This window comes from Nicotiana attenuata, unplaced genomic scaffold (genome assembly GCF_001879085.1).
Source record: "Nicotiana attenuata strain UT unplaced genomic scaffold, NIATTr2, whole genome shotgun sequence".
NCBI lineage: Eukaryota > Viridiplantae > Streptophyta > Magnoliopsida > Solanales > Solanaceae > Nicotiana > Nicotiana attenuata.
This window is the reverse complement of record NW_017670336.1, coordinates 204226-218473: the sequence shown is the minus strand read 5'-3', so window position 1 is coordinate 218473 and position 14248 is coordinate 204226. Positions and strand designations below refer to the sequence as shown.

The 14248-nt window shown below is 37.0% G+C and overlaps 3 protein-coding genes across 6 annotated transcripts; all 3 read left to right on the top strand.

Annotated features, from left to right (window-relative positions):
- The first annotated feature begins 2443 nt into the window (after nucleotides 1–2443).
- On the top strand, nucleotides 2444–2908 carry LOC109238027. The gene is made up of 2 exons (XM_019404456.1): nucleotides 2444–2668; nucleotides 2741–2908. Exons 1-2 carry the CDS (start codon nucleotides 2444–2446, stop codon nucleotides 2906–2908), a joined length of 393 nt encoding a protein of 130 aa, XP_019260001.1.
- A 4829-nt stretch (nucleotides 2909–7737) lies between these two features.
- On the top strand, nucleotides 7738–9509 carry LOC109238034 (elicitor-responsive protein 3-like). The gene is made up of 5 exons (XM_019404460.1): nucleotides 7738–7856; nucleotides 8468–8533; nucleotides 8628–8754; nucleotides 8843–8960; nucleotides 9243–9509. The coding sequence occupies exons 1-5, from the start codon at nucleotides 7790–7792 to the stop codon at nucleotides 9267–9269; spliced, it is 405 nt and encodes a 134-aa protein (XP_019260005.1). The 5' UTR covers nucleotides 7738–7789; the 3' UTR covers nucleotides 9270–9509.
- Nucleotides 9510–9716: 207 nt separating this feature from the next.
- Nucleotides 9717–13272, top strand: LOC109238036 (3beta-hydroxysteroid-dehydrogenase/decarboxylase-like). 4 transcript variants are annotated; one of them, XM_019404463.1, is made up of 5 exons: nucleotides 9717–9938; nucleotides 10538–10756; nucleotides 11707–11796; nucleotides 12492–12602; nucleotides 12810–13272. In XM_019404463.1, exons 2-4 carry the CDS (start codon nucleotides 10603–10605, stop codon nucleotides 12500–12502), a joined length of 255 nt encoding a protein of 84 aa, XP_019260008.1. In that variant the 5' UTR covers nucleotides 9717–9938; nucleotides 10538–10602; the 3' UTR covers nucleotides 12503–12602; nucleotides 12810–13272. The 4 variants fall into 4 exon arrangements, 3 of the variants coding, with proteins under 3 accessions (XP_019260008.1, XP_019260007.1, XP_019260006.1); XM_019404462.1 differs by having other exon boundaries at nucleotides 9717–10756; XR_002069695.1 differs by lacking the exon at nucleotides 9717–9938 and having other exon boundaries at nucleotides 10744–10829.
- Nucleotides 13273–14248: the final 976 nt, after the last annotated feature.

The window sequence follows — 14248 nt, the reverse complement described above, 5'->3', positions numbered from 1 at the left end:
TCTAGAGGGTTATGCCGTGTATTGTGATGCCTCAGGTGTCGGGTTAGGATGTGTATTGATGCAACATGGGAAGGTAATTGCGTATGCATCAAGGCAGAAGAGGAAGCACGAGGGGAATTATCCGACCCACGACCTCGAGTTAGTGCGGTTGTCTATGCAATTAAGATATGGCGGCATTATTTATACGGTGTTCACGTTGATGTATTTGCAGATCATAAAAGCTTGAAATATATCTTCAAGCAAAAAGAGTTGAATTTGTGAGAGAGGTGATGGCTAGATTGATTGAAAGATTACGATGTTAGCATTCTCTACCATCCAGGGAAAGCTAATGTTGTAGCAGATGCCTTAAGTCGCCGATCTATGGGTAGCTTAGCACATGTAGAGGCTGAGAAAAGACAATTAGCTAGATAGATTCATCAATTGGCTTGTTTGGGGGTTCGGTTAGTAGTAGGGGTGGGCGTCGGTCAGTTATTATAAAAGTACGGTTCGGTTTAACGGTTTTTAGTTTTGTAATATTAATAACCAAACCAAACCAAAGTATTTACGGTTCGATGCGGTGTTTTCAAGGTTCGGTTCGGTTATTTCCGGTTTAGTTTTTCGGTTATTAACGGTTTAAGATTTTTATATCCGATATAGACTACGGATCTTTAACTGATAATGAAGATATTGAAAATTTGATAAATATTTATAGTAAATTAAACTGATATGCTAAAGAAATAAATAAATGAATGAATCAATCTTTACATAAATCATACGTAAAAGAACTCCTTCCAATCCTACAAGCTAAGAACAAAAGAAAGTACAAAACAAACAAATTAAATAACATACAGAAGAATAGAATTAAAAAAAGGTACGACAACGGCTAGACAAATGGTGCCTGTGATTACAAGACAAACTTTTTCACTACGATATTGCTTGTTTCGATTTTAACGACCATAGTTACGCTTGATATTAAATTTAGGAAATAACGGCTCCTTACCAGGGAACATCGAATTAAAAATCGAAAGTTGAAAGAAACCAGCAGGAGGAGCAACGAGGGAAAACTGGAAAAGGAACTCAGAAGAAGGAGGTAACCACTAACCTTAGGATGAAGGATGAGTGACGAGCAGAGGAAGAAGGCATCACAGGCTCACAGCAGTCGGCATCGGCACAGTCGCATAGAGGAGGAAGGAAGTCGGGACTCTCAAGAATAAGAACCCTAATTAGAAACAAGTTCTAATTTCTAAGGAAAGGAACTAGAAAAGTAACGTAAGTCTGTATTGGGTTAGGTACTGGTATTGAGTAAATTGGGTTTCAGATGGGTATTGGGTAAATTGGGCTTCAGATGGGTATTGGGTAAATCACTAAATTGGACTAAAAGTTGGTGGCCAGGTGTTAAGCCCATATGTCCAAACCTATTTTTCTCAACTCATACCCAAAATTTGGGTTTTTCAGTTTAAAACCGTTAACCGCACCGAATACCAAACTTTTAAATCTATAAATCGCAAACCGACCGAATAAACCAAAAAACTGAAACCGAATAAACCATAACTTTCGGTTCAGCCAGTTTTTTCGGTTTGGTCAGTATTATGCCCACCCCTAACTAGTAGATTCCGGCGATGGTGGAGTTGTACTCCAAAACACTGCAAAATCATCACTTATAGCTGAAGTCAGGGAAAGGCAGTACGAGGACCCAAAGTTGGTCGAGTTGAGAGAGCGAGTTCCACAATAGAAAAAGTCGTTATTAGAGCTCAGCGGAGATGGGGTTCTTAGATACATGGGTCGTCTATGTGTTCCAGATGTAGCAAGGCTACGAGACAGAATTATGTCAGAGGCACATTATTCGAGGTACTCCATTCATCCTGGGTCGACGAAGAAGTATCATGACATTAAGGAAGTGTACTAGTGGAACGATATGAAGAAGAACATTGTTGAGTTTGTCGCTCGGTGTCCTAGTTGCCAGCAGGTGAAGGTAGAGCACCAGAAGCCCGGAGGGCTACTGCGGACTATAAAGATCCTAACATGGAAATGAGAGGCGATAAACATGGACTTCATCACGGGTTTGCCTCGTTCTCATTGTAAGTTCAATTCTATATGGGTGATAGTCGATAGGCTCACGAAATCAACCCATTTCCTACCGATCATATCTGCATATACAGCCGAAGATTATGCCAAGTTATATATTAAGGAGATAGCGTGGCTGCACGGAGTACCAGTGTCTATTATATCTGACTGTGTGGCCTAGTTTACAGCACATTTCTGGAGTTCATTTCAGAGATGTCTAGGGACTCAGGTGAATCTCAGCACAGCTTTTCATCCACACACTGATAGACAAGCCGAGCGCACAATTCAGACGCTCGAGGATATGTTACGAGCATGTGTGTTGGATTTTAAAATAAGTTGGGATGAACATCTATGTCTTATCGAGTTTGCATATAATAACATTTACCACTATAGTATCCAAATGGCTCCGTACGAGGCTTTGTATAGGCGTAAGTACAGATCTCCTATAGGGTGGTTTGATGTTGGAGAATCTGGGTTACATGGGCTAGACTTGATTCAACAGGCCGTAGAGAAGGTAAAGCTTATACAGGAGCAACTAGTGACAAACCAGAGTCATCATAAGTCATATTCTAACGTGCAACGACGAGATTTAGTGTTCCGTGTTGATGACTGGGTGTTCTTAAAGGTATCCTATGAAGGGCGTGATGAGGTGTGGCAAGAAACGCAAGATTAGTCCATGGTATATTTGGCCTTATAGGTTATTCAGAGAGTGGGCCAAGTAGCTTATGAGTTAGAATTTCCCTTGGAATTGGAGTGTGTCCATTCGATTTTTCACGTATCTATGCTACGGAAGTGCATTGGTGATCCTACTCGAGTACTTCCCACTAATGATGCACAGATTATGGAGGACTTATCTGACGAGTAAGTTCCAGTTGTCATCCTATACCAACAAATCTGCAAGTTACGAAATAAGGAGGTAACATTCATGAAAGTTTTATGGAGAAGCAAGAACGTGGAAGAGATGACATGGGAAGTGGAGGAAGAAATGAAGTCTAAATACCCTCACTTATTTCAACTGAAGATATGGCTTGAGATGGGATACTTCAGCATAGCTCTACTCAGGCCAGTAGGTCATCAGGTAAGCTCTTATTTTTGACTTTCAGTATTTATGAGTGACGGCCGTGTGGGGCCAAGTGCTACTATTTATAGACATTGGCCATGTGTGGCATGTATAGTATATTTTCTGGCTTCGTGCAGATTGGTTTTAGTCTAGTGAACGGAGGAGACTCTGGCAAAATTTTCCCAAGTCTCTTAAAGTAAACATTCGAGGACGAACGTTCCAAAGGGGGAAATAATGTTACACCCCATATTTTCGTACGTAAAAGTGCCTTGTAAGCAAACTAATGTAAGACAGAAAATGAGATCATCTTTGGAAGTATATAAAATACGTTATCATGCTACCTTGGAGGTTACAAATATTTAAGATCATGAACAACAAGTAAAAATAGCATTGGAACGTTGAAGAAAATAATGGTTCGTCGAAAATTGACAAGTTAGGAATGTTATAACCCGTACCTCTGGGGTGGGACTAGGGTTCTTAACATGATAAGGACGTTAGGTTATGAGTTATGTTAGTCGTATGGTAGTCGTGTGTTAGTTTTTGAAGTCAGGCGATTTGTGGAACAAAAGTCGATGAAAGTCATCACAAGTTACGTTCGTAAGTTTTACTGAACTTTGGATCAAATGTAACTGAAATTTTCTCCTAATATACTTAGAATTACGGGGTGTTCTACCCACCAAGTTGAAGATATATGAGTCTATTTCTAACGCGTTAAACGTTTGTCAATACGACATCCAAGTAGAGAGATATATGAGTTTTTGCTAGACTGCATAGACTGCTAGGTGACAAGTAGGTGTGTCACCTACTTGCTTAAATGAGAGTCTAAAAAGGGGCTATTTCGGGTCGGAAGAGCCCATTTATTGGCTTATCTCTCTGCAATATAACACCAATTATATAACACAATAACCAGACCTAAATCCCTGCAACCATCCTCCCAAAAATTTCCCACAAACCCTAATTGATGTTCTCTCCTTTTCAAGTTCTAGTTGGAGGTAAAACCTAGAGTTTGAAGAACCAATATAGGAGCTGAGTTATTCAACAAATAAGGTAAGTTTACTGCTCTATTTCATCCTTTTGTTATGTTGTAAATGCATGGAAAGTCGTTCTATATTTGTAAGAACTCACACGATGGTGATCGGAACCCGTGAGTTTGAGTTATTTACTTGTAGCAGACTGTTTTGTGTTGCTATTGGATTGTGTGTTTTATTACTGTATTGTGGATTTTTGGAGGAGGAAGGGTGTGGAGAAACACCACCTAAATGCAGGGTGGTGTTCTAGTCATTTGTCGTAACATTTTCGGCTTGTTTGACACTACTACAGTGGTCGTCTTGTATATGAAGAGATTGAGGGTGTGCTGGGCTGTTTTGTAGTATTTTATGGTGTATATAAGGTTGGAAAAAAAATAATATATGTTGTTATCGTTTTGTTCTTGTATTGTTGGTGTTATCTTTAATTTGGAGGAAGTAAGGATTATTGGGGAGATGCTGTCTGTTTTAATACAAAATAAGCTTATCGTTCATTGTGTGATAGTGGTAACTTTCGTAAATTAATGATAGTGTTATTATCGTTATTATAGATTAAGGTGCGAAGATGCGAGTTCAACTTGGTTATTGGAAAGATTGTGATAAGGTATGTTAAGGCCAAACCTTTCTTCATTTTGGCATGATCCCGTAACTACACGAGTTTGATAATGAGGCACAATGAGAAGTTCGTATTCATGAACTTATGTACATTATCCTAGTCTCATAAGTTACAGTATTCTCCCTTATCGGGACTTTATATTTAGTTATGTATTATCTTCTTCCAGTCATGAGATCATAGGGTCTATATATATATAATATATATATATATATATACACACACACACATATACACACACAATATTACAGTATTTTCACCGCCATCGAGATATAATTGATGGGCAGGCCCCTATTGGGCAACCTCTGATCAGATGGTAAGTTATATACCGAGCCTACTATGGCGGAGCGTATATGAGCGATCCTAGAATGGTCGAGATACCTAGCCTAGTATGGCCGAGCGTCTATGAGAGAGCCTACAACAGCCGAGCAGTTACACATATCGCGCCTTATAGGGCCGGACATTTATTTTACTTACTATATTGAGAGAGTTGAGTCGGTATCAGCAGGTAAGTATATCTCCAGACCATCTTTGACTCCCAGTTACTTTCACTTATTTACATCATTAGTTCAGTTTCGGCTTTCAGTTATTTGACTGCCTTACATACTCGGTATATTATTTCGTACTGACGTCCCTTTATAGGGACGCTGCATTTCATGCGTGCAGGTTCAGATAGACAGACGGGTAGACATTCTCAGTAGGTGTTGCCCGAGTTTAGCTTGATCGGTAAGCTCCATGTCCTTTAGAGTTGCCGTTTAGGGTTTTTTATACATACTATGTATACCTGTATATATATTACGGGTAGGTCGGGGCCCTATTTCGATCACAGTACATCCATCAGTAGAGGCTTGTTGACATATCCTGTCAGTTAGTTTTGTATGTTGGGCTTGTAGGCCTTGTAAGTATATTTTTTTGGTTTGTCAACTGTAGTAGTGATACTAGCCTTGTCGGCCCAGCTTTATATTGATATTTAGTCAAAGCTAGTTTCCATTCAGTTTTATATTTTGCTTCACAAATTGTTTTGCAATGTGGCTCCATGGCCGATGTATGACATTCTATGTTCAGAGTCTCTCAGTCGCAAGTTGGTAGGCTTGGTTAAGTGAGGCACCGGGTGCCGGTCTCTCCCCCCAGGTTCGGGGCGTGACACAAATATAACAAAAATAACTTAGTATTATAAATAAAATCATAGAAAATAATTTCGGATAATAAAGCTTTGATCTTTAATGAAAACTAAAAAATTAACCACGGGCCCGCACCTCGAAACCAGACAAAATTTACGAAATTCGGAACATCCTTTCCGATACGAGTCCAACCATACCAAAATTATCCAAGTCCGACATCAAATTGGCCTTCAAATATTCATTTTAAATTTTAGGAAGTTTTTTACAAAAGTCCCCAATTTTCTCCAATTCAAATCACTAATTTAATGATAAAAACAAAGATGGAATCATGAAATATAATCAAAATCTGTGCAAAGAACACCTACCCCAATCCATATAGTGAAGAATCTCTCTAAAATCACCCAAAACCAAAGTTTACAATTCAAGATGTGATAAAAATAACCAAATTCTCGATATAAATGAAGCTGCCCAGCGATTTCTGCATCTGCGAACAAAACAGCGCATTTGCGCTCTCACATTTGCGACCCAACACCCGCATATGTGGTTATCAGTTACCATACCAGCGACCACACCTGCGCAAAAGGGGTCGGACCTGCAACGCTGCAGAAGCGCTCACACAAATTCATAGGCGGATTCTATCGCATCTGCGACTCATTACTCGCAAAGCTGCCACCGTACCTACGATCTCTCACCTGCAGAAGCGGGAAGCCTGACTATGCAAAATCTTGCAGGGCCGACACAATTTCACGCAAAAATGATTCCGCACGTGCACTCCCACTTGCGCAGATGTGAGACACCAGAACTAGTCCTGCACAAAAACATGAAATTAATTCGAAACGTGTCCGAAACACACCGGGGCCCCCCTGTCCAATCATACCTACCAATCCCAAAATATAACGCGGACCTACTCGAGGCTTCAAATCATATCAACACAATATAAAAATACGAAATACACCTCAAATCGAACTTAATGAACTTATGAATTTTCAACTTGTACAACTCACGCCGAATCATATCCAATCAACCCAGAATGATGTCAAATTTTGTATGCATGTCTCAAATGACATAACTAAGCTATTCCAACTCTCAAAATTGCAATCCGAATCCAATATCAATAAATTCAACTCACGGTCAAACCTCTCAACCTTCAGCTTTTCAACTTTCGCCAAAATGCAGCAAATCAACTTACAGACCTCTAAATCCAAATACGGACATACGCCTATGTCCAGAATCATTATACGAAGCTACCGAATCATCAAAACACCTTTCTGGAGTCTTCTACACAAAGTTCAAACTCCGGTCGGCTCTTGCCACTTAATATTCTAAAACAAGAATCATTCTTCCAAATCAATCCCAAATCATCCGAATACCTAATACGACCATACACAAAAGTCATAATACACAATACAAAGCTATTCGAGACCTTAAGCCACCGAACGGGACCCTAATTCTCAAAATAACTGGTTGGGTCGTTACACTTTGTCTTTCAGCATTGCTACAGAGAAGTCAATTTCGTAGCTGATTTTTTTTTTTTTTTTTTTTTTTTAATTTGTCTCATTTTCATTGAATGAAATCAACCATCCTGATGGCTTTTATTTAACAAAAATAATCTAAAATGGTACTCCACAGAAAATTTAAGGGGATTATCTGAAGTAAGAATGTATCACGTCCAGTAACGAGCGCTTTCTCTGCTGCTTAAAACGAATAGTTAAATTTTTTACTGAATTATTCCAGAAGGATAAATAATAAAATGCTAAGAAAACGGAAAAAGTGGAATTACCAATGAAATTAGCGACCACGTGGTTTGTTGTGATTGGATTAGTAAACTATAAATTGAGCAGGCCTAAATGCCATTATTCAGAACTGTAAACAGATTTGATTTGAAACCTTTTACTGTAACCTTTTATCAGCATAATATTATCCAAAAATGCCTTACGGACAGCTTGAAGTTTATGTTGCAAACGCCAGAGGCCTTGATGACACAAATTGGCTCAGTATGTTCTTCACTAACTCCCTTCTATAACATGTAATTAAATTTTACTGATTATATAAAAATTCACTTATACGATTAGATAAATCCGATAGTACTTCAGGCATGAATTTTTAATTACATCCAAGAAGAACCTCAATCAAATCTTATAACCTTGTATTTTTCTTGTTTCCCTGCATAACCCAAGGTGATCTCTCTCATGACAAATAGATCTGTCTAAAGAATAGGCAATTATGATTAAGAAATTTGAGAACAAACGTACCTAAATGTCATCTTTATAGTCTATTCATTAGGATTGTCACATTCTACTCAGGAACGTAACAATCCTCCCGTTCTAAATAACCTAAACATAACAAATTGCATGCACCACTGACGATATATTATAGATCTGTCTCGAAATGTGAAAGAAAAAAATGAGAATATTATCAAGTATATAGGTGATTGTTTAAAAAAAAAAAAGAAAAAAAAGAGTATAATATTGCGGATTGACAAAGCATGCAAATTCTCGGCTTTCCCTAGCACTGGATTATATTTTATTCAAATATGCTTTTTCGTTTCTCCTTTAGTATATGCATTGGTTACTGAATTTAATTTTTTCTTAAATTACCAAAACAGCTGATATGAATCCTTACGTTGTTGTCACCTGCCGTACTGAAGAGAAGAAAAGCAGCACTGCATCTGGTTTGTAATTAATTAATTAATTAACTTGGATTAAACCTTGAAATTTTCTTGTATCCAACCTATGTTAATTAAAATACATTATATAAATTTATAGGTGAAGGATCCGACCCTGAATGGAATGAGTCCTTCCTCTTCACCGTCACTCGTGGTTGTGACGAGCTTCACATCAAGCTTATGGATGAAAATACATTCCAAGACGACGATTTTTTAGGAGAAGCAACGTTAATAATATCCCTGACTAAATTCCTTAATAAAATTATTTTTTGTTATGCCATTAAAATAATATTATTTTTTGTTAATCGGAAACAGAATTTCCTTGGAGGAAGTGTTTCGGGAAGGAGAAGTAGGATCAACCTCTTATCAGCTTTACAAGGATGATGAAGAATGTGGATCCATCAGACTTGGCCTTACTTTCACTCCTGAGGAGGTAATAGATTCGTCAATTAGAAAATTATAATTTTCACCTCGGTATAATTCAAAATGTTATATTATGTTACTTACTATTTATAGCATGTTTCTACCATATAAAATCTACTTACAATTTATTCTAAGTTACCAATTCATGTTTATCATATATAGATTAATATGCAATAACTTACGTGACCTGATAATAAAGATTTTTTTATACGGTTAATGCATAAAATGTAAACTTTTTAATTAGTAAAAGAACAAGACTGATCAAGAATATTTTTTTTTTCATTACTTGCAGAGGGATGAATGTGACGAGGACTACTAATTTTGCTCTCTAGCCGAGGAGTTTGAGTTTATGGAAGGGTCGTTTGGTTACCCGTGCTACAAGAAATATTAGTCCTAGAATAAATTATGAAATGATAGTGAATTGTTTTTGTTCAGTTATCATTTTCTTGTATTCACTACAACAAATTTGGCCTACAGCCACACTTATTTTAGACTGCACCCAAGAAGTGTTGCAAAAAATATTTATGGGAACACTTTTAAATGGTGGCCTTTGAGTAGAGTCTTTGACTACGATTTTTAAGGCAACGCTTGAAAAGCGTTCCTTTTAAACGGAAAGACTACACTTTTTAAGTGTGGCTAATAATAAAATATTTGGCAATCCTTATTATAGGTATTGTAACGTTTTTAAAGAGTAGTTTTATTGGCTGAACTAATGTAACACTTTACAAGGCATGCCCTAAAAATTTCCCTCTAAAATTTCCCCCCCAAAATTCGCCCCCCAAAATTCCCCCTCTAAAAGTTTCCCCCAAAATTTTCTAAAAATTCAGAAGGCAGTAACATGATGCTCATCTGTCTACCTCTTTCCAAAAGTACTGAAAAAATTTTCCCCATCCCCAATTCGTTTTCCTCCCCCATAGTTTCGTTGAACTCGGCTTCCGCGCTGCTTCTATTACCGAAGCAACACCACTATTGTATCCTGGGTTGACTGGTATGGTGTTCTCTTTCTTTTGTTTGGATGATTCGCTGCTATTTTCTCACTTCATACTTCGTCTTTTTAATTTTTTTCTTTTGATTTGATATTAATATACCCGAACAGCTAAACTTTACTCGAGATCGATAATCTTCTGTTGTTCGAGATGAGCGGTAAGATCTCTTCTTGCGATTGCACAGTCATGACGATGAGAGTTTTATGAGAAAATTTGTTTTTCTCAGTTCAGTTGTTAACGTTGACTCCTAAAACCCTAGACATCGAAGAAATTTGTGAATTTTTCGTTCTTGCTTAGGATTCAGCGGGCAATAAATTGTGATTATATTATCTTTACCAATACTAATCTAGAAATCACTATTTTTCTTCTAACATTGTGTCATTTTTTGCTATGAAATATTAACCAATCATAAAAAATTTCTGGTGTGCATTTGTTAATTATGCTAATTAAGCACAGGGGAAAACTAACAGAGTTATAAATTCTTATTAAGCTATAAGGAATATCTGTGTTTATCTCTATTATCTTCTGAATGTTAAATTTTACATTTCAACACATGCTTCATTGTCACGAGAGGTCTTGTTTATGGTAAAATTGGATACAGACCTTCAAGAATCTCCTACAACCGAACTGCTGGGCATTGTACATTTTACTGTATTGTTGTTGTAAATGGGTGAAGGAGAAGAGAAATGGTGTGTGGTGACTGGTGGAAGAGGCTTTGCTGCTCGGCATTTAGTGGAAATGCTGATTCGTTATGAAATCCATCATGTCCGCATTGCTGATTTGGGTCCATCCATTAAACTTGAGCCTGCTGAGGAAAAAGGTATACTTGGTCAAGCCCTGCAATCAGGCCGTGCTGTATATGTATCCATGTAACAAATCCCAAGTCCTCAAAGGTCCATTCTTGATTTGCTGATTTTTCAATCTGTACTTGTTTTTGACACCCAAAAATGAGAACTTCTACAGTAGTAATTTCTTCTATTAAAATGGTTAGAGGAGGTTACTAGTTCTTGAATATGGTTTTATTGCTTTTTCTAGTGAACTTGCAGTTGGTTTTTCCGCCCAAAAACCAGATACTTTTGACTCTTGAATATGATTGTTTTGGTTCTATATTGGTTACCTATTTACTAGTAAATTCTTCTATTACCATGTCCAAAATGTTTAGAGGAGGTTACTAGTTCTTCCAGCTTTAGTTTATCAATTAAGGTTCCATCTGTTTTCAGCTCTAGTGTGGAATCAATTAGGTGATTTGCTATGTTCCAATTGTTTAATATAAAGTAAGCCTTGTATCAGATGTACTTTTGCTGAGTCATCCTAGCTATTTTATCAAAACTTATCGTTTTGACTTTAGTATCTGAGATTACTTATGTTACATGGAGTATTTGTTTGCCTCCAAGTATCCATGCTAGATAAATGTTACTTGGATATATGCATGGGCGGAGCCAGGGTGACGGAAAAATTGCACTATATATATAAGGTTAAAAGTTTTTTTGTATTTATATTCGCTATTGAATCCCCTTAATTCCTTCGTGGGTTTATTTTTTTATTTATTTCTTGAATCCCCTGGGTGAAAATCCTGCTTCCGCCACTCTAATTTCACATATGTGTATCTTTCAAGATACACTAGAAACTTGCTAAAAACTTGATGTACCCTACCTTATACCTGTACCAGATACTTATCTGCCAGCATTTATGCCCGAGTCCATGTGACATAGGAGATAGCCCATTTTATTACGTTGTTGTGTCTTAACTTTATTAATTTGATATTTGCAGCTTGTGAAGGAGCTGAGGTTGTCTTCCACATGGCTGCTCCAGATTCATCAATCAACAACCACCAGCTCCACTATTCAGTTAATGTGCAAGGTAATGGGAAAGCTTTAAAAAACTATGTTAAGAAGAAAAATGATCTTTCTGAAATTACGTCAGCAGTTCTATTGTCACAACTTCTTAATGCTCTTTTATTGTCTCTCTTTACATGAAATTTTTATGTATCTCTCTTTTCAACATAAATATACGTGAAGGAACGCAGAATATAATTGATGCTTACATTGAGCTGAAAGTGAAAAGACTTATTTACACCAGCTCTCCCAGTGTGGTGTTTGATGGAGTTCATGGAATTCTAAATTTAGTCATACCATGTCTGTCTCAGGTGCTCCAAAAATTTTTAGGGATTGTTATGGTCTTTTCTGCACTGCTTTCTCTCTTTGCAACTTCTTTGTGGATCTTTTCATGTGATAAAAATATGGTAAACTATTTTCTGCAAAAATGTATTATTTGCCGTTGATATTAAATGCCAGAAAATTTCTGAATGTCCGCATCATTACTGCAGGAATGAGCACATCTTCCTGTCAAATATGTCGTACATGTGACTTTCAACTTATGTTTCATATAAGACACTGATATTCATGTGTTACAATTGTACGTTAGATCTTTTAAAGCTACCATTTTGCTGTGGGGCCTCATTTATTTACACTCGATCATTTTCTGCTGTTTATTTTTGCTTTTATTCTCGTTACATAATTTGTTGTAGTTGTAAGGCGTGACTCTATTTTCTTCAGGAGGGCCTTAGGAGGACAATTGAGTCCTATCCACATTTGAGAGCTGAACTAGTGCCAGGAAAGAAAGGTCCTTCTAAGTCATCTGCATCTCTTTGGATGTTCTTCCTCATGGTAATTTCTATTTCATAATATCCATTTCTTGTGAGAGCAAAACTGTGATAGACTGATGGTGACACCTTACTATTTAATTTCAGCAGGTAATACAAAGCCATGGTCTTTTTCTCATATGGTTATGAATTGAATAGGCATGCCTTTTCTGATAAAATACATACGAATTATCATATGAAATTCTTTACCTTTTCTGTCAATGTATTGCAGCCTCACCTATCTGGATGTTGATCCAGCAGATCCAAGATCACCTTCACTCTCGCTGTGCTCGGACGTGACTTAACTTGTGTGGCCTTATCAATGGCAATTGGCCTACCAACTGCAGCTGCGATGGACATTAAAGGTTTGCTTGCAAACAAGTCAGGTGACAGATTTGGAAGCGATGGACATGCATGTTATTGATTTCTATCTAATTACTTATTTTATTTTGAGTTTGTAGGAAAATTCTGGTGAGCAAATTGGAAATGGTAGCCACAAGGCAATGTGATTTGTTGGAGTTTAATGATGAAGACCTTGGACAATTATAATTTTTGTTATTCCTAATACTATAATAATTACGACTGCTTTTGTAAGTTAATTGTTAGCATGTACATTGAAGCAATTTGCTTTATTCGGTGATGTATTACACACAAGATTTATTCATTTTTGAAGTTAATTGCAAGTATATGCATTTGAATAATTCCTTTGTTATCTTCCAGCTAATTGAATGCTTGAGATCTTCATACTTAATATGATTATTTGATATATAAAAATATGTAAATTCTTTATTATAAAAGCATGGCTTTTATATATAGATAGCTTACAAAATTACCACACTTCAAAAGTGTGGCAATAGGGATTGGTAAATTTGTGGCCTACCTACCAGCAAGACCCACGCTTTAGAAGTGTTGTTTTAGGAGCTACACTAGAAAAGTGTGGCCTAAAGAGTAACTAAGACAACACTTTTAATGTATTGTCGTTGTACACTAAAAGCGTTGCCATAGAGGGTACTTCTAAGACCACACTTGTAAAGTGCTGCCTTAGGGCAAAGGTTATGCTAGTTTAGGTCACCCCTGAAAAAGCGTTGCCTTAGGTCGGAAAGTGTGGCCTTTGACCAAAGGCTACACTTCTTGATAGTTTAGGCCACACTTTTCAGGTGTGGTTAAAGGCCTAAAATGTTGTAGTGATTAGTGCGAATAATATACGCATTTAGTAATGCAATAAATTTTATATTATTTTATATTAAATGTAACGTGAAATAAAGATACACGTGTTAGCTAACATACCATTTGTGTCATCAAGTTATTAATTAGTTGACTATTGTTACTTCTTATAAAATAAATTGAATTACGATGTATGGAGTCCAAATTGTAAGGTCCTTTAGCACATCCCGGAAAGTCAGAAGCAGGAGAAAACTTCTGCTTATTAATACTTCATTTCGCCAAAGCATTCGCAACTTGATTTGCCTTTTTTTTAGGCTATAGCTGTGTTGAATCATGCAATCAGTCTGGTTGGCAAGACTTTAAGCTTAATGGTGTACGTCTAGCATATTCTATGGTGGTTTTCTTTCCCCTTTCGACATATAAATGATTAGCAGAGATGTCTGTAAGGAAATAACACGGGAAAAATAATAATAATACTGCAATTATATTATTAGTGAGCAGATATAC